Below are 22,510 nucleotides of genomic sequence, written 5' to 3'. Positions count from 1 at the left end.
ACTTCTTTGTGGCGTCCACGCTTGAAAAGTTGTCACTTCCTCCGGCGTTGACCACACTTTACGGGCGCCACGCAAAGCCGGGCTTTTTAAACTTTAAAATTTCACTTTGAACCGCTGGTGCAGGAGTTTGCCCCCCGGCCAGTGGTCACCGGGTTTATGTATGCGACGCTCGTTTCCAATCTCGTTTCGGGTTCGTATTGCTTGTGGCGGAAGACACAATTCGAAGATTCGTGACAGATTCACGATTCGTGGAGCAAAAAGGTTTTTTCAATATATTCGTGTGCGACTTGTGAGAAATACGGACCTCAAATATTCTATTAGATATCTCAGCGTACAATGAAAACGAACACGAGCTGAAAAGGAGCTGAGCAAAAACGCGTTCTCGGAAGAAAGCACGAATTGCATTCTATTTTATTCCAGGTTGGCGAGGAATTGTCGGTGGCAAGCGAGGTCGGTATTGAATGTGAACCGAATCGGATGCAACGCTTAGAAATCGTGTCAAAAACATTCTAAACACAACTATCAAAATTTGTTCACTTTGTACTTACAATGTTCATGATGTGCTGCGCTCTCGTCCAGTGAACACTGCACAAACACATGTCGCACTTTGTTCTGAGGTTAGATTATGCAAAATTTTATTTACAAAGATTATGCGTAAACCGCTATAGTCTGAATGATAATTTATATATCAAATGAAAGAGAATCAAAACTACGAATGATATACACTAATCTATATTAATACTTTGTCCGATATCACAATTAAAATTAAGTCGGAAGACGCACACCGCGTGCACCGTTTTACCGCGTACCCGTCGATAGCCATAAACAAACCTGCTGCACACAGGTCACGTAGGGGAGAGCAGGTAGGATTCGTACAGTAGGAGCATTCGTACAGTCCTTATTCCTACCACTGTAGAATACTTTGACAGGTCTGTGTTTGTGTGCGTGAGACCCACTCGCACGCATAGGTTACTCGCGGGGTGAGACGTCACGGTTATTTTTATTTTCGATATTAATTGTTTTTTGGTGTTGGGGAACCTTCGTACAGGTAGGGGTGGGGTAGATTCGTACGTGTACGAATGCTCCCGTGCCTGACTGGACATTTAAATGTATCTATTTTTCAGTAAAATCTAATATTGTTACAGAACCATGCCGCGAATATATATTAAAAGGGGACGAGGACGGGAGAGGTAGATGAAGGTGCAATAGAATCGGCGATAAAAGAAGTTTTGGATAAGACATTATCTATTAGAAAATCTGCACAAAAATATGGCGTCAAACCAACAACACTCGAAAGTCGTCTGAAAAAGTTTCATCAACAAGAAGCTGCCGAAAATATGCCTACCCGTGCGTTCACTTCCAAGTTTACGTCAAATCAGGTGTTTTCAACTGAGGAGGAAGCCCTTTTAAACAATTACATTATTGAATGCTCCAAAATGCACTACGGTCTGACGATCATCCAGGTCAGAAAATTGGCATATGAGTTTGCAAAAGCCAATCAGCTTAATTTTCATCCGAGTTGGCATCATAATAAAATGGCTGGTAAAGAATGGTTGGATAGTTTCCGCAGGCGAAACGGAAACCTGAGTCTTAGAAAGCCTGAAAATACCAGCGCCGCTAGATCATTTGCTTTTAACAAGACTGCTGTAACTGATTTTTATAATAACCTTGAAAAGGTTCTAACAAAGTACAAATTTACTTCAGATCGTATTTTTAATTTTGATGAGTCCGGAATTTCCACAGTGCTGAGCACACCTAAAGTTTTAGCTGAAAAGAATCAAAAACAAATAGGCCAACTTGTGTCAGCAGAGAGGGGAGAACTAGTTACATTTGGAGGAATAATTTCAGCTAGTGGTAATACAATTCCACCACTATTTATCTTCCCGAGGGTTCACTTCAAGGACCACTTTATGACAGGTGCACCAGAAGGAAGCCTGGGAGTTGCAACAAAAATGGATGGAAGCAAATGCATATTATATGATACCTATGAATACCTAATACTTTCGTACGATTTCCATTTTGGAAAACTGATCATAATTCTGTCTGTGTGATTTGTGACGGAGCTGTACCATACTATAATTATAGGCAGATATATAGGCTATATAGGGACATTAAACTTATTCGAATATATTATATAGTTTAGTTTTAATATGGCGTCAAGTAAAAATGTACGAATCCTACCTGCTCTCCCCTACGCATCCGAACTCCCACCAAAAAATAAGATTTGAGAGTATTTTATATTAAAGCAAAACTGGAATTGCGAGTTTTAGATTTAAAAATGATAACAATGTGGAAATAAAGTATCGACAAGCAAATAAATCACTAACGTTCGCATCAAGTTCGTGATTAATTTAAAACAAACGAAATAAATCAAAATAAGCGCAGACACGTCACAAGTTAGGCAAATCCGCGTAAAAATCTAAAGTTTTCTACCCCAATTCGTGCATTTCATTTTATTTCTTGTTTTGTTTGCGTCCCTGCGTAGTCGGTAGTGTTTTCTGGTTTTAAAGTTGCGGTTCGGAAAATTCCCCTCAGAATGCTCGAAAATGCTGAAACTTTTTTCGGTTTTGCTACTTCACCGTAATCTATTTCATTTATCTTATTTATCTGCCTTCCTATTCTAAAATAAAAACTTTTTTGTGCTTTATAGCAAAAAAGAAACTCAATAATGATCGGTTGTTTTAAGATTCTAACATATTGTTTAATAGATGGCGATGCTTGGTACTTCTTGTGAGTTTTATTTATCTTTAACCCTAATTTTTCGCTCTGAGCCTGCACTTATCCGAGATTTTGATTCCGGTCCCTTGTTATGCGTTGCTTACTTTACGAACTTGCTTCCGGAAAGTTTGCCGCCTTCATAAGCTTTCATCCGAGAATTTTAATTGGCAAAAACGAAACTAATTAGAAATTCAATCAATTACAAAGAAGCGCGACGCGCCGCCCGCGCCGGGACACAAACAAGCACGGGGAGAAAACACGGAATAAATTCTGCGTTTGCCAAATTGGAGAGTTACATCTCGCGGCGCTCGTTGCTAACCGATATCGGCGGGCGGATGACGGCAACGAATACAAATTGGAAATTTAATAAAGTTCAAGAGTTTGCCCACTCGCCCCTTCTCCCCACCTCCATATCTCGTCGATTCGCATTATTGCAGTGGGCTGAAATTTGTATTTCACATTTACATTTCGATGTTTCAATATTTCAATTTCCGGTCGGGATCAAAGGTTTGGAATAATTAATAACCTCGAACCGAAAGCGGAAAACACCGAACAAAATAAACCGGATGCTGTTCCGTTACCATGATGCACTTACCTTCCACTTAAAAAAAACTACCGATAACAGCGTCATCTGGCGGAGAGGGTGTCGGCAGATTGAGGGTTGTATTAAAACACCAGCGGTTAAATTTTTAACAGGAACGTACGTTTATTTTTGCACTGAGCGGAAATACAAGCTATGCGTACGAAATCTCTCGGCCGACTTATTTTCATCATCGTAATCATCATCACCATTCATCTGCTTCATTTTGTCTGTCTCCTCACGTCACTCGGATGTCGCACATTTATAATAATAATTATAATTAATGTAATAATAATAATAATTTGTATCCATCTTCGTTCTTTCATCGTCTTCGTCATCCTTCATCTCATCATCGTGTGTATCAATGTCATTCATCTTCGACATTGTTGTTTCTTGGTTGGTTAAGTTTCTTGTTTTTTTCTCATTTACAGTGTGAGTGGTAAAAATCGAATAATCGAATCGAAAAATCGAGTGTGTAATGCGTGTATGTGTGAAGAAAATGTTCGTTATCTTGATATAATCGTACACCTAGAACAACTGACATGACGATTTCGAATGAATAATATACACAGATAGTGAACTATAATTACATTTACATATCATATTCTCGATTTTCGATTTTTTTCACGCTCTCGTCATTGATCATCGTTTGTGTTCGCACATTGTCAGCTATCGACAGACAGACGGCGCCAGCAGTTAAAATCTAGATGGCGTCATGTGTTTCGATGTTCATTCTGTGCATTGCCAACGGCCTTAATAAATAACATTTTATTACGGAAACACTAAACACAAAAGCGTAAAATAAATTGAATAAAAACACTGAAATCGTTTCAATGGCGAATGCAATATTGACGTAATTTCATATATGGCACTAAATACTTTTTTAAATTAGAAATATTATGCTTACATAGGACAACTTTGGTGTACTTATCGTTACTAACAATAATATTTTGTTGTCCGCTGGCAATGAACAGAAATCAATGTATTTGTTTATCATTTCGATAAAATTCACGTGTATGGTTTCTCACAATGTTTAGTTTGTTACATTAATGTCACATTTACAATCCCTTACGAATTCCGTTTGTTTATAACAAAAATAAGTTACAAAAAATATGAATTATCTTACAAAACTGTTGTACAATTTGCGTGTGTGAGTAATAGGAAGAAAAGTTTCAAATAGGAATTATCATGAATTACTTGACTATTTTCCGTACGAGCAAATGATACCAATCAGTTTATTCTTTATTTAGGTATTATTAGGTAGTAAAACTACTGTTATCTTCGTTTGTTTGCTCATCGCGTGTGTGAATGAATGTCATTATTGTTAAATGTATTCATCTTAGCATTATCAATGACAATCGTAGGTTTGGTTTGTCGGTGATGCTCGATCGCTCGTTTTGAACATATAAAACTGTACAAAAATCAATTCCGCACCTCACAGTTTGTGTTGATTTATTTTTACTTGTATTTTATTCATTATAGGTTACTCGTTACGCTTCATCATTAATTTAGGTAATTAAGAGGGTGGTTTTTTTTCATAAAGGGATTCGTGAACATCAAGGTGAATTTTACTTTACGCGCATAGGTTTGCATTCAATAAGTCGATCTTCTGATATCATTTCATTCGAAATTATTTGAATGCGAATTCTGACCGAAATGAAATCTGCAACTGTTTCTCAATTATGCGTTGAACTTTGACGTTGAACTGGATTTTTAAGTGCAATATCAAATGTCAAGTCGCTAAAATTGCTTGACTTGTGTTCTTGGAAGATATTTATGGAGTTTTTCGCGTCAAATTTCAAGCAGGTTCAATTTAGTTGTTGCCGTTTAAGTTGATAAGTTGTTAGCTGAATTAGAGAATATGAATGAACGACAGAATCGAATCGGAATCGAAAGAGTCTCAAATTTATAATCATAACAAAGCATGCAGCTGTACAAAATGCATCATTCTTCTGCCATCTCGTCTGTATCATCATCGTCATCATCGTCCCGCAATCATTTTATCATCAAATATGTCAACACTAAAAATCTATACAAATACATAAACACTTAAATCGATTCTTCTGCATTTTTTCTTGCTTCACTTATTACTTTTGTCCGCATTTACACACTCATTGGGGGTTGGTTTGCACATTCTCGCACATTCGAAAAAACGTACACATTTACAGAATAATTTAAATCGTTTCTTATTTTTTTCTTTCTTGTCGTCAGCCACACACGCCGCATTCGCACACATTGTATTTACTTAAATATACGCACTAGAGTAAATTTGCTTAATGTAATCTTGCATTTCTCTGGTTTATCGCTGTTCGCTATCCAAGTTTTCAACTTCGAGTGTGTTCGATCAAATGTGAGTGGTGTCGGCTGAGCGATTTGAGGAAGGAAATTTATAAATTACAAATCTGGCGGGCTTACAACTTCTGGGAAGAGGGGCGGCGGCGGCAAAGTAGAGAGTAGAAATATAGAATGCATCAAGAAGGAATGCTCTTTTATAAGGATGTAATTTCTGACTACCCACTTGGAAATTGAGCCAACAAAAGTATAAACTTGCTGTTCGAATGCAAAATATTCTCCTAAGTTTCACACACATTTACAATAAATTTAATAATACATTTTAAGTTAAGTGTTTTGTTCGCTTAGCGCTTAGCTACTCTTTTACTTCTTTAATTAAATTAGTTTATAAACCTTATCTCTCTGTATCTGCTTTGTTTCGAATCACCCTCATATCACAATGTTTGTTATCTTTATAATAATTACCACCTAACTCGTTACTTCACTAGATATCTTATCAATCGTACTCTTTTACGTGCTATCGCCTAACTAATTTTGCCTTATCATGTTTATCGCGCTCAACGAAATCGTTTAATTCAACTCATTTGATTATTTGGCTCAATTCACAAGTGGATCTCTGCAGCAAAGCTTACAAGGAAAGAGTGAAACTCCAGTCGACTGATATACGAATAAAATCTCATCTAAGTAAGCATCCAACCATGAATGAATGAAACTAATCTCAAGTATACGCTATCAATGCGGTCATCATTATCGAAAAATTTTAATTTATACACTTGCGTACAAAGACTAATCGTTGCATAATTTGCTTTCATTTCTGTAGCGAACATTGCGCCTCAAACACGTTCGTCGTTCATGCATGATTGATGCTCGATCAATTTTTGTCTAAATATCAATTCAACAATTTAATTGTTTTAATTTGTTTTTTTCTCTTTGCGTGTGTGAGTGTGTCGACTGCACAGCATTTGCGTGTTTGCAATAGTTGCAAAATTTATTATTCGTTTCGTTTTTCTTGAAAAAATTTATATCCAAGGTCACTTTCTCAAAAATATAATTACCTATAATACTTTTTCTTCCTTCAAATTACATTTTGTTTAAAGATTAAAGATTAATGTTAATTACGTTTACGTCGCTTGTTTTCCATTGTTTCCTACACGGACGTCAATACAACGTGGACCCACAGAGTGCCTTGCGTATAGTACGTCCGGGACCAGAGCTTAAAATGCTTTTCATTTTTGTTAAAAGTGTATTGAAGTGTGTATATTATGCGTGTGAGTGTTATGTTGTTGTTGTTTTTTGTTTGTTTTTTGATCGAATTTCATTTTGATTTTGTCCATCCGTGTCCGTCTGACTCGTTTGTTCACTTCGCTACTATACTCGCCCAAAACGCGTTGGGGGAAGTTTTTTTGTATTTCGTTTTTTATGCAATTTATATATAAAACAGTGACATATTTAGCCTAGTATCCGGCGGGGATGTGCGCCATATTTTTTGTATGCACAGTCTTCAGTTAATACTTTTGACACATTCGTACGGATTCTACCTAAACAGCTAATATGACTAAACGTAACAGATTTGTTTTTGTTTTCTCTCTTCTTCCTCTTCTTCATTATGTTTTTCTTTTTTATATACTCGTTTGATCAGCTTTCATCTCTTCTCCTAGTCACCTCCGTGCATTTGATGAGAAATGAATTTGTTTTTATAAATGTTCTGGAAGCACAAATTCATTCGTTTCATTTTTGGTTTCGTTAATTCTTTGTAAAAGAGCTTACAGCTAATCGTTTACAAAAGTATACACGCTTCATACAAAAAATTACTTTGAGAAATAAAAATAAAATTTGAAAAACGAGTTTAAAAAAATATAAACGCGTCTATAGAATTAAAACATAAAATACACAAATAAAACAGGCATAACAGTTGTTAAAATTATTTGCTCTCAACATGTTTTCGCACCGATTCGAAAAAATATTCAATAAACGTTATTGCACTGTAAAATAATTGAATCTATTGTTTAGCTTTCGATCTATTAAAAAAAGAGAAGTTTTTATTGCACAGTTTATCGAAATTCCAAATACTGCTTCGAATCGTTGCGAAAACCAGCATTCAATTTGTTTCGTAGTCGTCCGCACAAATCTCTTACACAAACTAACAAAACTCCAAAATATAAAAATCTCTAATCGTAAACTATAAAAATATAAAAACGTTCTGACTCTTTGTTTGCTCTCGGAATCCTACATACTAATTATGTGTAATTAATCTTAATCATAATAAATTTCGAAAGCAATCAGCGCAAGCCGAAAAAGCGCAAAAGCTCAAAGCCCAAAGCAACAAATCATCATGCAACGCATGATTTCATTTGATTTCATTTGCTACAAATTATTTTTTGTTTGTTTTGTTCCTTCTAATCGTTAATAATTGTTTTATTTAACAAGAAAACTGCGCGTTTCCTTCTAGTATACATCGTGTGTCAAATTTTGTAAAGTTTTCAAATGATAAAATTTCCTAACAACGCCATCATTGCGTCCACGCTTCAAATTTTGATAAATATTTGCCTAGATATATAAATTCTCAACAATTTTGTTAATTTCTTTACGTTTTTTGTGATTTTCCAGTAAATCATATTAATACCGTTCAATGCATTCCAATCTCTAGTCGACTAAATGCTTTAAACGCTATTAATATGATTGACTTGGTAAATCGATTTAATTTCAATTACTGGCCAATAATATTAATAAGTTAATAAGCTTTGAACTCGAGTTAAATGAAACCGCCCGTTTAGAGTCTGCTTAAACTGTAGAAGGGGAATATATTTACACTAAGCCTAAACAACTAGCGCGAATTATTTATAATAATTAAATTGAACACATGTTTGCTTTTATGTATGCCTATCACTACGAGAAACGTTCGAAATGAAGCGGCAGGGGGGGCACGACTTGGTCGCGAAAGCACGTTGTACTTTTAAGTATTCCACAACATCCTCCCACATCCATCTTTGCATATCATACGTAATAAATTTTTTAAAATATAAATCTCTCCTTTTGTTTATACACATCTGCTTTCATATACCTAATATAAAAATGAATTGAATCGAATGTGTGAAATCGATCGAAATTCGAAATATATTAAATCTGTCTGTATCTTTATCTTACATCTTTTAATTTCTTTCCTTTTTTCGTTTTCTTCCTGTAGGAGAAGAGATGAATTAGTGTCCTTGTTGCAAATGTTTCAAAAACGCTAAAAGTTAAACGTTGAGATGTTTTTTTTTTGCATTTTTTCTTCATATTAAATGTAATAATGAATTTGTAATTAATATATAATTAATATAAATGCTCTTCTTAAATGTTAAATTCTTATTAAATGTAATGTTTATGGATTTTCTTCATGCTTCAAATTTTCATCAGCTAAAGTTAGTTGTTTTTTTTATTTCTTTTAATGTAAGTTGTGTACGTTGTGTACGTGTTGTTTTTTTTTTTCTTATTCTCTTAAATGTTAATCTCGTTGGCTCTCTCACGCAGGATGAGCCGAGAACGAAGTCGATCACAGGAATGACCATCACTGATGTAACACATCATCACATAATTTCGAACGTCTCGAATGTGTTGGCATCATTGCACGCTATTAGAAATGCGCTCCTACCGTAGCCATCATTCCGTTGTTCTTGTGCTTATCATTATGTTTTTTACAATATATTGTGTCTTTTCCACAGATTGATGAAACACTCGATGTTCGGCCGTGCTGCGCGCGTCTGCATCTTGTTTTAAGTGTGTTTGTAAATATGTACAATTAGCGGTAACTGGCAGTGATGTGATGGCGGACGCCCTCTTCGCTCCGGAGCGGCACTTCTTCTACGGCGGCGGCGGCGCTTTAAGCGTGACGCTTCATGTGTAGCGCGAGATGATCGGAGCGGCTGAAGCAGCGGTCGCAATGGCGGCACTTGAACGGCTTCGCGCCGGTGTGCTTGCGGTAGTGGCGCGTTAGCTCGTCGGAGCGCGCGAACCGCCATTCGCAGCCTTCCCACGTGCATTTGTACGGCTTTTCACCTGCAATCACAAAGGAAACACGCAAATTAACATCACCATCAGGTAAAACAAGATTATTTTTAACGCCCATAACCACCACGACCTTCCTCAAGTTTCACACAACAAAATGTCACTTAAAATACGAAAATTTATCACTTCTTTGTTCTCTATTGATGAACTGAAGTAGTAGGCGGGACAATCAAATTGTGAGTGCGTTAACTTAAGAGTGTAAAATGTGCACACTCATGTTTTTGCACTTTATTGATTTCCAAGGGTCACAGAGAACGCAATCTATTTTCGTCGTTTTTTTGTTTTTCGTCCTCCGGTTGGGCCATTTCTTTTTTCCTGCTTGGATGGTTGGCTCCTATCGAGCCCGATTTCGAGCCCAGAATGCGAGAATAAGGGAATAAGAGCGGCGGCGCTGTATTTGTTAAATTGCCCGTGCGCAGATAAAGAGTGTGTAACCCTTAAGTACCCTCCTTGTGTCTCCTCATGGCGTCGCATATATCCTCGCCTTCCCAAAACCGACCGTTTTCGACATTGTGCGCCAAGGACGATATAAACTTCCAAGGATGCCTCGCAAACAACTCAACTTACGACAATGAACAATAATGCTAGTTTTTTTTTAGGCAAAACAAACAAAAAACCTCAGCAAAATTGATAGAATAGTGGTTAGAACCCCACTTTGAATCAAATGATGACCACGTCTAATGGTTTCGGCGGTTTCGTCCAATACCGCGAACGCTTCCGAGTTGCGAACCGCTTCGTCCGCAAAGCGACGCTCGAGGAGGATTCAATGGAATGCCCGAAAGTTGAGCGCGCGACGGTTAGTTCTTAAATCGCCCTAAGCCTTTTATAGTTCCGAGGCGTACCGCACAAGTACAGGGTAATGATCGGCACTTCTATTTCAGCTCAAATTGGAAACTGGTGACCAACAAACTTTCAACAGGACTAAACAAATACCTAGTAGGAAATTTAAAGTTCTTTCAACTCGGCAAACAAACAAGAATAATATTTCCACCACAATGCGGATGAAATTGCCGTAACGAATCACGAATTGATACGGAACCACCTCAAGGACCAATGATTTGACTCAAGCATTACAAAAAAAGACGGCACGGCACGCTTAACATTCAGCAAATTCAACGTAAACTAATATAATAAAAAAGTTCGAAGGACCATTTAAAAGTTATTTACTCGATGATGGCAATGCTCGAAGAGTGTGCGGGGAGATGGAATCGTAGCCAATTTTCCTGTCGGCGTGGATGTCAATGCAAGCGTGTGAGTGTGTAATGCTGTGGGCGCGCGCTCGAATAGCGCTCAAGTCGAGTATGTTAGTTAGGCGTGCGGCGAGCGAAATTCTATTTTGAAAGTTTACCGAATTCGAGTACGCGGAGTTGAAACGCGGGGATGGCGGATTTTCGAAAGATACGCACACGGGCACCGCATTCGCACTGACTACACACCGAGCAAAGAGAGAGAGGGTTTGGGTTCTTAGCGCCGTGTTTGGGAGTGAGTTTCAGTTTCGTAATTGAATATGTTACGAAATTTTCTTTGCTTGGAAAGTTTCGTCTGTGAATGCAACGGATAGAGGGTTGTAGAGCAAAGAGGGACGGAAACGTGATGTTCGGTGCGACGCTAAATTCATACGTTTCAAAAATGTTTTGAACACACAAAAATTATGTTGTGACGCATGGGGAAGCAATTTGTCAGCCAGAACAGATAATGATGCGCTAACTTTACCAAGACAGCATATAACCTACGCTTGTTGGATGAATCCTTCAAAGTAAATAGATCATTGGATGCAGAATTTAATTGGCAGCACTATAAATTTTATTGTGAGCACATTCAAAAGCAGAAATATCTAAATGTGCAAAAATAATTATGTGACAATTGTAGGTTTAATCTAGTTCTCTGTTTGGGAATGACATGAAATCTTCCATTTGTATTTTCGTGTACTCCATTGTAATTTCGCTCGATTCTGAACAATTCGGTTACAGCTCTTTATCTCCTCCACGCAAGAGTGATGCAAGTGCATGTTGCATGTTAAAACCAGCAGAGCGTTGCTTTTGAAGCTGTCCACCTTCCCCCCAGAACTCACACTCCACCACTCGACATAGCAATGACCAACACTCGTACCTACATGTCTGCGCTCTCTAGTCTCCACACGCCACCTCCCGATTTCAATTCGGCTCTTTCTGCTTTGCCTCTTCAGGCATGCTGCCTGCCTGCCGCACCGAGTGCGCGGGAATAAAGAGTACACTTTACTGTATGACCGAATGACCGAGGCTGGTCCACACTCGCTTGCACGCGGGCATATCGTTTGATTAGATAGAAGTGCCCGCTCGGCGTGCATTGTATTGTTGGCAAATGTCGATGGTCGACGTTCGATGCATGAGGAAGCAAAGAGGAAAATAGATTTGACCTCGCTCCTCACACCCCTACATCCGCCCTCATCTCAGCATCCTAATACGCCATATCACACTGTATATAAGCGTCAGTGGTATTGATTTTCTCCGAGTTTTAAACTCTTGCAATATTTTTTTTGCTACAAAAATTGCTTTTAATTTTTGGAATCCACCTCGGCCTTCAACCACTACTACTATTACGTCTTTACGTTTTGTTGCAGTTAGCAGACGGCAGAGGACCGGATGAAACACGAACGCATCAATCTTTTCTTCCTGCCCTCCTGTCCGAACCGAAAGGACTTCTAGCGCGCTTTTGTTTCATTACGTGAGAGATTCATCTTGTTCTTCGCGTGTCTGAGCACTGTGCGCGTATGTAATACGATGAGGGAACGGGCTGGCGAGCAACCAAGGTTTCCCCTGAAGCTTTGGGGAAGGAAAACGTTCGTGATTCTCTTCATTTCCTCCCAGTTTCGGACTGGTTTCTAGGGACGCGCTTGAAACTGCAAGCTTTGTTTTTAATTTACGTTTTAATTGTAAAGCATCCCCGCGCGTGCAAGAAAACGCTATTCAATTTCAAAGAAAAACAGCAATCATTACGACTAAGTCTTGAGTAAATTGAGTTGAATTTTGATTACGTGTCTCTAACTGAATTGATTTTGCAAATGTTGCTGAATATATTTTGGCTTTTATGTTCTGGTTTAGTCATGTCTAGACACTTGCATTGTAAGGAACAGGATTAGGATCGGTGTTTATTGCCGTAACCCACATTCCGAGCATTCCCTCGGTCATTCTACGATCGTTTCTTTTCTTCCTTCGCCTTCCCTACTCACACTTCGTTCAGTTTTTTGTGTTGTTGTGTGTATTCGGTGGTCGTTAAACTGGATACGCGTCGCACATCGAAAACACTTTTTTCTTGCCGCGTTCATCCTGGTTTCGAGTTTCTTTCGTGTCGCATTTAACTGCGATTTTTATATCGCCGATGAGATGAGATGATGGTAGATGGCCGGCACCATCAAAGTCCGTCAATACGTGTCCATCACAGGCGCATTCAAGTGTCCCGGTCGGCCTGGTGGACGAAAACAAGCAAAAACCTATAGCTCCATCCCTTCTTGGACGCGACCCCAAATAATTGAAGCTTTTTACGATCAGGCGACACACTCGCCATACTCACACATCCCTTGTACAAGAATATAACCTTTCAAGGATGCGCCACCATCAAAATAATTTTTTACAAAGTTTCGTTTTTAAGTTACGCCAGGAGAATTCGTTGTGCGTGGTGCGTGCGGTAGGACAAAGTCCGCTCCAACGTCCGCATCGATTTTATTTCCCCCACGAGGACCTTCCCGGTCCTTCGGTGCATTGGACACAAGTGGACTCACCGTTTGACCATTGTACACGCACGTATTTGGCGTCGGCGCCGGGGGCGCTGCGATATGCGATCCGACATGAGCGAAGAGGGTACGAAACGCGCACGGGGAGCGGCGGAGGGCCTAAAAGGGGTTGGAGGACTCTCTCGTGAAGAGTGCCTGCCCGCCGGTCAGCTACCGAAATTCCCAAATCCTGTTACGCATCGCGCGCTGCAAAACCCGAATCAAATCTGATTGATGAATTTCTGTCCGCCGCTCTCGGGCAGAACATGCCCGCGGTGTGCGCGGGGGTGGCTTGGTTGGTTGGCGGCCATCTCTTGAGGATATGTCACCGCCACAAATGTTACGCACACATGTAACCACAAAATACACAGCTACAGTGTGGTTTTAGCCAATAAATTTCAAACTAATTTTAAATTCGAAAGAAAACCTTATCCTTCTTACAGATTCAATTTAATTCAATCTTGAAGCTTTAATTATAACATGGATACACTTATCCTGTTCTTAACTCGCTCAACTCGTCTACGCTTCGATGATTTCGCTGGAAATCCGCTGGATGTTCGGGTGTTTGTTTCGCCGATCGCGTTTGCCGACATTTCCATTTGCACGCCGCGACTCGCGCGCCTGGGATTATATTCCTCAAGTGTTAAACTTGTACAATTAATGCGGCCTATTAATTATAAGACCTCGTGGCGCGGCGCGGCAAGCGAGCGAGTTTCAACTTTATTATATGCAGCCGTTTGGCGTGCGGGGGCAAGCCGGGCGATAAAAATCGGCATTATTTATCCGAAAACGCGCCTCCGCACGCTACGAAACCCTCATTTCGGGCGCCTGATTCCTCCGTCTTTTTGCACAACCCCTTCACAAAGTACCCGGTTCTTCGCTTTCGTTTCCTTCCGTTATTAATGATTTAATCCGGCGAATTGTTGAGTAACGTCGAAAGGAACGACGAATATCTTGTTTTTGAATACGCGCAACATGCTGACAGGATATTGTTGATTGTAAGGTTCTCTAGTCCACGAAAATTAGGATACCTGCTGTTTATATTAAGTTGTTTTGTTCGCGCGTCGAGCAGGCTTTAATTGGGCGTCTTGTTTTCACTAAACAACTCAAATTAGCCGCTGTGAGTTTCCAAGAACGAGCAGAGGTAACAGTGAAACAGAAAATTCCCTCAAAGAACATTAGTTTCCACAAGCAGCAAACCCACCATCTTATAACTTCTAACCAAGAAAGAAGAAGTTTTCATCTCATAAAGCAAAATTTAGTAAGCGCATTGCAGTCCCAGTACACACCTTTTGCCAGTGGTTCTTTATAACTAATGTAAAAGGATAATAAGGATAACGATAAAGAAACAGGCGGAAATAGGGTAATCCGATGCGCACGCCGGAAATTAAAAGTTGAAAATTTATGGACGCATTTCTGCGGCCATCGCCGCAACTGACTTCTGCTATCTACGCGTGCACCTTCTTAAATTAAAATTAAATTAAGAGATAGCCAAATAAAAACTGTAAAAAACGCAATTGGGTCGGAAGATAATTCCAAGTGGAAATTCGATGGAAAGTCAAGAATGAAACGAGATGAAAAGGGTTCTTGTTGCATCGATTCGCGAAGGCGAAAGAGGCGACGATGACGACTACGCGAACTCTCCTCTCCTAGGCGGACGAGGAGGATCCTTAATGGATTTCCTGAATTTCCCGACCGGAGAGAGCGTCAATAGCCGCGACTATTGACGCCATTTCACGCTCGGTTAATCACGAAATTACTTATTGCTTTTCGATCAATTGTCGAAATTTATTATTTCCAGCAGCGGCGCGCTGCGCGCTCTTCACGCCCGAGGCGGCGGCGGCAGCAGTCGAGCGAAAGAGAAAAACCGAAGGACGAAAATTACACGAGAATTACAATCGCGCTAATAGCGCCCTGCTCGGCTCGACAAAAAGTTTAAAGAAATTTAAAAGGCGCATTAATAACGCCTCCGTACTGTGAGAGAGGAAGTAGGAAGCTGGCTGAAATTAAGAAGGAAGTTGCCTCGAGGACGGCGCGCAAACTGACGAAAAACTGAAAACTGCGGGACGTCCCGTCTATTAGCGTCCATTCTTCGCGTAACGAAATTAAACCGAAATTAAATAACGCCCCCGTTATTAGCCGGCCGTTTTGTTCTCGTCGTCCCTCGTCCTTGGTCCTTCATCCGTCGGGTGCGCTCATCTCGTCCATTCTGCCCCTCTCGGCGTGCAAAACATCAAATTTTAATTTTCAGACGCACGAATGGACACGCGTTAATCCAACTCGGAGACTTCCGGGGGAGTATTAAAACGTTCCGGCGACAAAAATATTAAAATTTTTGACAGGACAATAGCGCGCCGCCAGTGGCGTCCTTTATCCCCGTGCCGGACAAGCGGATTACACAATTAGCTCGGGCGTTCGTCCTTTGGCAACAAGCGAGGGATAAACATGCGACACGCGAAACGTGCAAATCCTTTCCCAATCCGGCACGAATGTGTGTCCGAGCGCAGGACGAACCGTCGTAATGCGCCTTGCTACCGAGCCTGCCTTCGTGCCTTCTGTCGTGTTCGATGTGCGCGTTGTGTATTTCGGCGCGGGAGGAAAACTCAAGGACTCAACAGGTGCATGCCTCACCTGTGTCTGCCTTTGTGGCGCGTCCCACTGAACGCCTACTGGCATTCAGGACACTCCACCGGGTTTGTATAAGCTGATTGTATTTGATTAATACGTAGTTTTGAAACGCAATTCGAAGAACGCAAAAAACGCTTTAGTTAATGTGAAATATTTCATCCGAGCGCCCGATTCATTGATTTTAACGGTCAAGTGAATTTCAATTATCCATAACAGGATTTTGTTCCAACTAAATCTACCTTTGAAAGTTTTTAATTGAAACCCGAATGAAATACCAATGTTGAACAAAAATCATTGAAAGATTTTTATAAATTAAATTTCATAGTTTTTTGTCAGTCGTTATAAAGTTATTCGATGGCATATTTAATCGAATATCGCCATCTTGAGGTAGGCAAATCTCGAAACGCCGTTCAGTTCACGCAGGGAAATCCGTGAATTTCCGAATTTCCGCCCTTTTAATGCGTTTCCCGGTTCGTCAACTTCGTCATCTGTGTGAGGCGCTGGAGTCGCACGACCGCACGGTGGAAAACCGACCGTCAAACGGCAATTTCCTGCTCTGATCAGTGAATTTCCGCCCGCGCGCAATCGACCAGCTTCACATGCAGAAAATGCACTCGTGAAACGCACGTCGAAAAACTGCTGCACTTGATTTTTGCCACCACCTTCAAACATTTCAATCATCAATAGCGAACAAAAACAAGTTTATCTTTCATTGTAGATTTTTCTACAAACATCTGCAATTGAAACATTTCTGCTTTATTAATTGCAGCAGTAACAGTACCTAATCGAGCAGAATGAATGTGTTTCATTTTTAATTGAAATGATTGAAATGGAAATTTGCTCTTAGACGTGAAACGCAAACAGGGCATAAAATGTGTGTGTGTGTGCGGCTGTATTTGTGGCGGAAAAAAGCGCTCATTCTCGTTTGTAGCCGAGCAGCATTTTCATGCGCAATTGTGTATATTCAGGCCGGCGTTTGTTTGAGGCCGCTGCATTCCTGGCAAACTCAGCCATTCGCCATGTATTGAAATCGTCCAGGGGAAAAAACGTGCCAATGTTGAAGTGACTCGAGCAATTCCTGCCTCTACCACCCCGCCGTTGAAAGCGTATGCATTCAGGCGTGCTTTCAATGGCAATGAAAAGTGTGCAGCGCGTGGAAAAACAAAAGAAACGCACAACACTAGCGACTCTCGTTAGAATAATAGACAGAAAAAAACTCTGTGTTATTGTTGCATTATTGTCGATGCTTAGAACAAATACACCGAACACAATTGCAATCAAAAATTTCAAATAACACACAAAGCAATTTACAATACAAACAGGGCAAACATTAGCTAAAACTATCCCTTTAAATAATGAGCAACAATAAACTTGGAAATAATAAATGTAAAACTGGTATAAATTCCACCCAAGAGTGTTATCTCAGATAATCTTCGTTTTATGTCCGTCTTTATATTATACAACGAGAAGAGAACGAGAAACTATAGAAGGAACGAATCTCAGAGATATCCTCCCAACGTTGCCTATTCTCGCAATCGTCGACGGGCGGCCGTATTTCACTTTAGCGGTCGGTTCGTTTCGCTCGTGTTAATTGCCCGAGCTTAATCTAATGCGGCTGTAAATCGCACGATTGCGAACTGTGCCACTTGCAGTGCACCTTTCGGGTGCACCTTTAATGCAACCGCAGGATGCACACACACTCATCGCCCACAACAAATCTTCTTTACGTTTGCTTCGATTCCCGATTGTGCACTCAAGCGCTGAAAAAATGCCCGAAATAATTTCTATGCCTTTTTCAGCGTAGAATAAGTCCTTGAGGTCTTCGCGCGTGTTATGCAACTTTTATGAAAAGTCTAGAAGGATTCGCAAAGTGGCAGGACGAAACCATGATTCGGTTATAAATTTCCGTGAATAAAATAAAAAATATATTCAAAGTTTGTGGGACGTCTACGTGGTCGACGGCGGCGCGGTGGAAGGATACGTGACTCGTTTTGCGAATAATCCCACCTCGCAAATATTCCTTATTGGCTCATCCCGGAGACTTTTTGTGAAGGTAAGCCGCACACAACCGCGAAACGAAATTTACGTTGTTTTTTTCCGCAGCTGTGGGTTAATCTAATCCACATTCTCATATTGATACGACTTCACAAAAATTTTATTTTACTAAGTCGGGCAAAATTGAAAGAATTAAAATGGAATTTTACGATTCGGTTTCATTTGAGGCACATAGAAACCGGAAAACAATCAAATACATGAAACTAAAGTATTGGGGGGATTGTACTGGACTTATAATTATATTTCTGTTTGGTTATGAGCGTATGTCTGGCCGAAGCAGAAAAAAAACTGTTAATGTCGCGTCGTTTTGCGAAAATATGTGCTCACGAAAATGCAGCGGTATCAAAATTGAAACAATGAGCACACAAAAGCCCAAAGGAAAACAGTAAATATTGCGCGGGCGCTTGCAAGGAGGAAGTCGAAAGCAATCGCATTGCTCTTTCCACGCGCCGTTGTTGCAGAGAACAAGCAGAGAGATTCAATAACTTCGCAATAAATACAAACATTTAATGCGGCGGAGCGCTCCTTAATTGAAGACAATAAAGAACAAATGTTTCCGCCGTCGTCGGGCGACTCCACCATCAACATAAACTTAAAACTTTTTCGCATCGCGTTCTGCGCCACATAATAACTAAAATTAAATTAAAAATAATAAAAATTTGAGTTATACGACTTTGAAATTTTAATTTCTGTGTCTTCTTGTGAAAGAAAATGAATGTTAACGATTGGGGGTTGAGTGGATGTTGGCGGGGGTGTAAGATGCGAAGGTTGCGCACGGTTTGGGGATATTACCGCACGCGTTCTTGCTAAACGGCACATTAAATACATCTATACGCGGCATGCATTAACGGTAAAACGGCATCACCATCGCGCCAGCAAGCTATGAAATGCTAGAGTTCTAAGGCTGTGGGGATGCTTCTTCTCTCCGTTAGGAAACACGTTCTTTGCCCTCGCGCGCGATGTGGTCTTTTAGTCGTTTGCCACGTTCGCGGCGCGTTTATGTTCCGGGCATTTCGCCGACAACGGCTACAGGTTTTCATATTAAAACGTTGAGTTCGTTCGGCCGCGCGGTAAACGTGCGTTATTAACAGTTTTCAAACCGCAATATCGACCTTTCGCCACCACATTTCCCGGCGTTCCTCCTTTATGTTCGTGGCGGATCAATTTATACAAAGCGATAAAACGAAAAACAAAAAAAATTACTATTCCCGCGCAAAAATCTAAAATTACATCTGGAATTATCAAGTCTCGACTGTAATTTTAGATTTTGAGGGGTAACATGTGTATTTTGTCCTAAATCGCTTTCCACCGCGCATTTTGAGCGTTTTCGAATGCTTCCCCGTAATGAGAATTACTCCTTTATTTCCTCACTTGTAGCGCTCGCAAAATGTAAAATGTAAACTGGCGGCGTGCCGTTAAAATACCTCTTTAATAACACACTTCTCCCCTGCGCTGACATTTCGAACGTTTTACACGTTTTCAACACACGCTGGCGTTCTGTGCCATGTTGCAATATGGAAGACATTACCAGCGGCAGAGCTCAACGCTCAAACTCAAGAGCGGCGATAAACAATGAAAACAAACGTTGATACAACGCATTAATATCAAGAATAAAACGCATTTCCATCGTGCAGCAACCCATTCGGGCCAACGTTGCCAAGTTTATTTTGTAGTTTTGGGACTTGGAGTGTTTGTGCACGTTTCGCACGTTTTGCATGTGTAATGCCGTGTAATGTCCATATTTTCTCGTCGTCGCGTGGACGTGGCCGGCTCCGAATTTTGTCTATAATTAAAACGAGACCCTTTTTTGCCCACGCGCGCGGAGTGAAACAAGGTAGAGTGTGCAGAAAGAAAAGGCGATGCGAGAGGGAAAATTGCCCGCTATCCTGTGACTGGTCTAGGAAGCACGCCTAGGAAGGTCCTGCTCCCTTCATGAATATCCATGCGGGAGGTATGGCGTGCGCGCCGAAAGAGAGTGAAGAGTGAGGTGAAGTTGGACAGAGCCGAGGCGCGCAATTTGCATATCTGTATTACCGCAATTTACAAGCCGAGGGTACAAGGGTGTGCGCCGTCACCTGCACACTACACCCCAAACCACCACCAGCTAACAAACTCTCGCGTGGTGAATCGTTTAGGTTTTGGAATTTTGAATTTTGCATGCGTATAATAGTTTTAAAGGTATGACATATGTGGGTTGTAGTAGAAATCCCCAAGTTTTAGAACCACCCCTATCATATCAACCCCTTCCACTAAGGAAAAAATAAAAGTAAAAGATTTCCTCAAGTACTTTTAAAATCTTTGTAAATAGCTTAACTGCTCAAATTTGGTAATTAATTATAGTCATCTCCGTTTGCCATCGCGGAGATGATTATTCTGTTGACTCTGTTTACAGTATTCCTGATAATAATCCGTCAATTTGCATACACATTAAGATATCTCGTCTGCGTGCTCGTCGCCACGAAAGGAAAATGCGTACTTGCGCGCGCGCATGGCATGCCGATATTGCCAGCGCGCCTCCAAGAAGTCATTAATATTCTAATCTAATTTCGTGTTTCGTCTCCTTGTACATCACTCCTTCTCCGAGTGCGTGCAAAGTCATAGTCGTAGTCAAATCGCTCTCTTCCTGCTGTCGAAAGGAAAACGGAGACGAATCGTCTAGCCCCAGTCAGGGATCCATTCCGGAGCTGGCACAGCAGCAAGCAGCAGCACACAGGCTTAGACCCTACCGTCATCGCGGGCTCATCTTGGGAATACAAAGCCGCGTTGCCCCGAAACCAGGCAGAGAGCCTCTATCCATCTTAGGAAATAGTGATTTATGCAAATGCTGCACATCTAAATCTAAATCAAAATTTTGCCAGAAACAGAACGTGGAAATGACTTCTGACTTGCGTTAATATTCCTGGTTGGTGCAGTTGAATGCAGTTTTTGAAATATTTGTTTCGTGAAATTCGAATCTACTCCGAGTTTATTTTATACTCGTCGTGCTTTTTTATATGTGTCGTCGGTGGAAAACGCTTTTAGGATCGCGGATGGCTCTTTCGATACTCGAGGTGCTTTTCCAGCTCCCTGGAAACCCGCATATTGAAAGTCCTCCCAGCGTAGATAGCTGAAGGATACGAGCTGGGAGGCCTCTCTCACGCTCGCCTGTTAACCCGAAAGGCGTTGAATAACATTACATTATGCGATATTTTAAGTGCGACGCTTTTAGAAAAATGGTCACACACTCAACGTCACTATCAACGCTTTTCAGCTTTTTAGCCACGGTTAAAGTGAAAGGTGTTCGAATGAAACAACAAACAAACTTCAAGCGTTGAATGTAATATTCGCTTAAAAAACCCACTGACATGCTGCCGGACGATGTTTTTTCTTGTGTGTTATTTTTTGTTTGTAAAAAAACTTAGCACATTACATCTTGTGCATATAATTTTTTATCAAAGCATTTTTGTAGCTACTTTTGAATTATTTCAAACATGTACTGTATGTACGTCGAATAAAAAAATATGAGTACAAGAGCAATGCATGAATGGCATTAGGAATTTTTAATTAAGTTTGCTTTCGGAATGCCCCTCGTCGGGCCTCACCACTTTCGGAAACGCGAAATGTATGTCAAAACATTTCCATCGAGGTTCCGCTGCCCTCCGAGGTGAAACAAAACGACACACAAAAAATACCTACATACGTATGAGCAATGCGAGCCCGCAGCAGAAATGTGTTGGTGCCGTCAAGACCTCAAAACTTCGCCCTGGCACTCTTTAATTTAAAAAGTTTTGCTTCTACTTTACTTGTACATTTCGCATTTCACATTTCACATTTCGACAAAATAAATAAAATTCTCAACATGTACACCGCACAGAACACATCTCCACAAAAAGCAAAACCAGATTTTAAAAAAGCCACAACACGCATAAGAATTTCTAACATATTTCATATTTGTTAGCTCTCTGATGTTATTTTTTAGTCAGCAAACCTGTTCGAATAAAGAAAGCAATTGGTCAGTTGATGGTCTTGTTCGTCCTGGCTTAGTACGCGGAATGTTTGCTTCGCAATCGAAAAGAAGCATTTAACTCGGCTGTAACTGATCGAATCCGAAGTAACGAAGGCCACCTGCCACCGACCAGGAACTGACCGTAGTGAGGACGTCGGATGAGTTTCAGTCTCGAATCCAATTGCGTGCATGTCAGACTTTCATTCGGCTGAAGGGGTTTCATTCCCGACGGTTAATAGAAAACCGTTGAGAACTAGCCAGTCCGAGTACGGAAAGTAAACTAAGCAACACGCGGAAGGCTCGCTTCGACCGCCGACAACAAATAGATGTGGTTTACCCTTTTCGGAAGGTGAGCGGTGAAAATTAACAAAGAAGCAAAAACAGGCGGGGATTTCCAATGAAATGCGTCCAGGGGGCTGATAACGTTGATATTTTGCAGACTTTTGGGTCGGGCGGAAGT

The 22,510-nt window shown here is 40.6% G+C and overlaps 2 protein-coding genes across 2 annotated transcripts in view; both read right to left on the bottom strand.

Moving 5' to 3' along the window:
- BtbVII (BTB-protein-VII) overlaps positions 1 to 764 on the bottom strand; it is a 29,239-nt gene extending 28,475 nt beyond the window's left edge. Inside the window, exon 1 of the mRNA XM_065316333.1 lies at positions 549 to 764. The gene's annotated coding sequence lies outside the window, so the exon portion shown is untranslated. The remainder of the gene's footprint in view (positions 1 to 548) is intronic.
- A 2,635-nt stretch (positions 765 to 3,399) lies between these two features.
- LOC135802723 (Krueppel-like factor 7) overlaps positions 3,400 to 22,510 on the bottom strand; it is a 34,075-nt gene continuing 14,964 nt past the window's right edge. Inside the window, exon 3 of the mRNA XM_065316338.1 lies at positions 3,400 to 9,625. Within this exon, the coding sequence (XP_065172410.1) occupies positions 9,450 to 9,625 (176 nt within the window). The 3' untranslated portion in view covers positions 3,400 to 9,449. The remainder of the gene's footprint in view (positions 9,626 to 22,510) is intronic.

The sequence above is a fragment of the Atheta coriaria genome, unplaced genomic scaffold (genome assembly GCF_025399875.1).
Source record: "Atheta coriaria isolate IRGN ID8LTWV9N9 unplaced genomic scaffold, Caltech_Dcor_3.1 hic_scaffold_47_pilon, whole genome shotgun sequence".
Lineage (NCBI taxonomy): Eukaryota > Metazoa > Arthropoda > Insecta > Coleoptera > Staphylinidae > Dalotia > Dalotia coriaria.
This window is presented reverse-complemented; position numbering and strand designations above follow the sequence as displayed.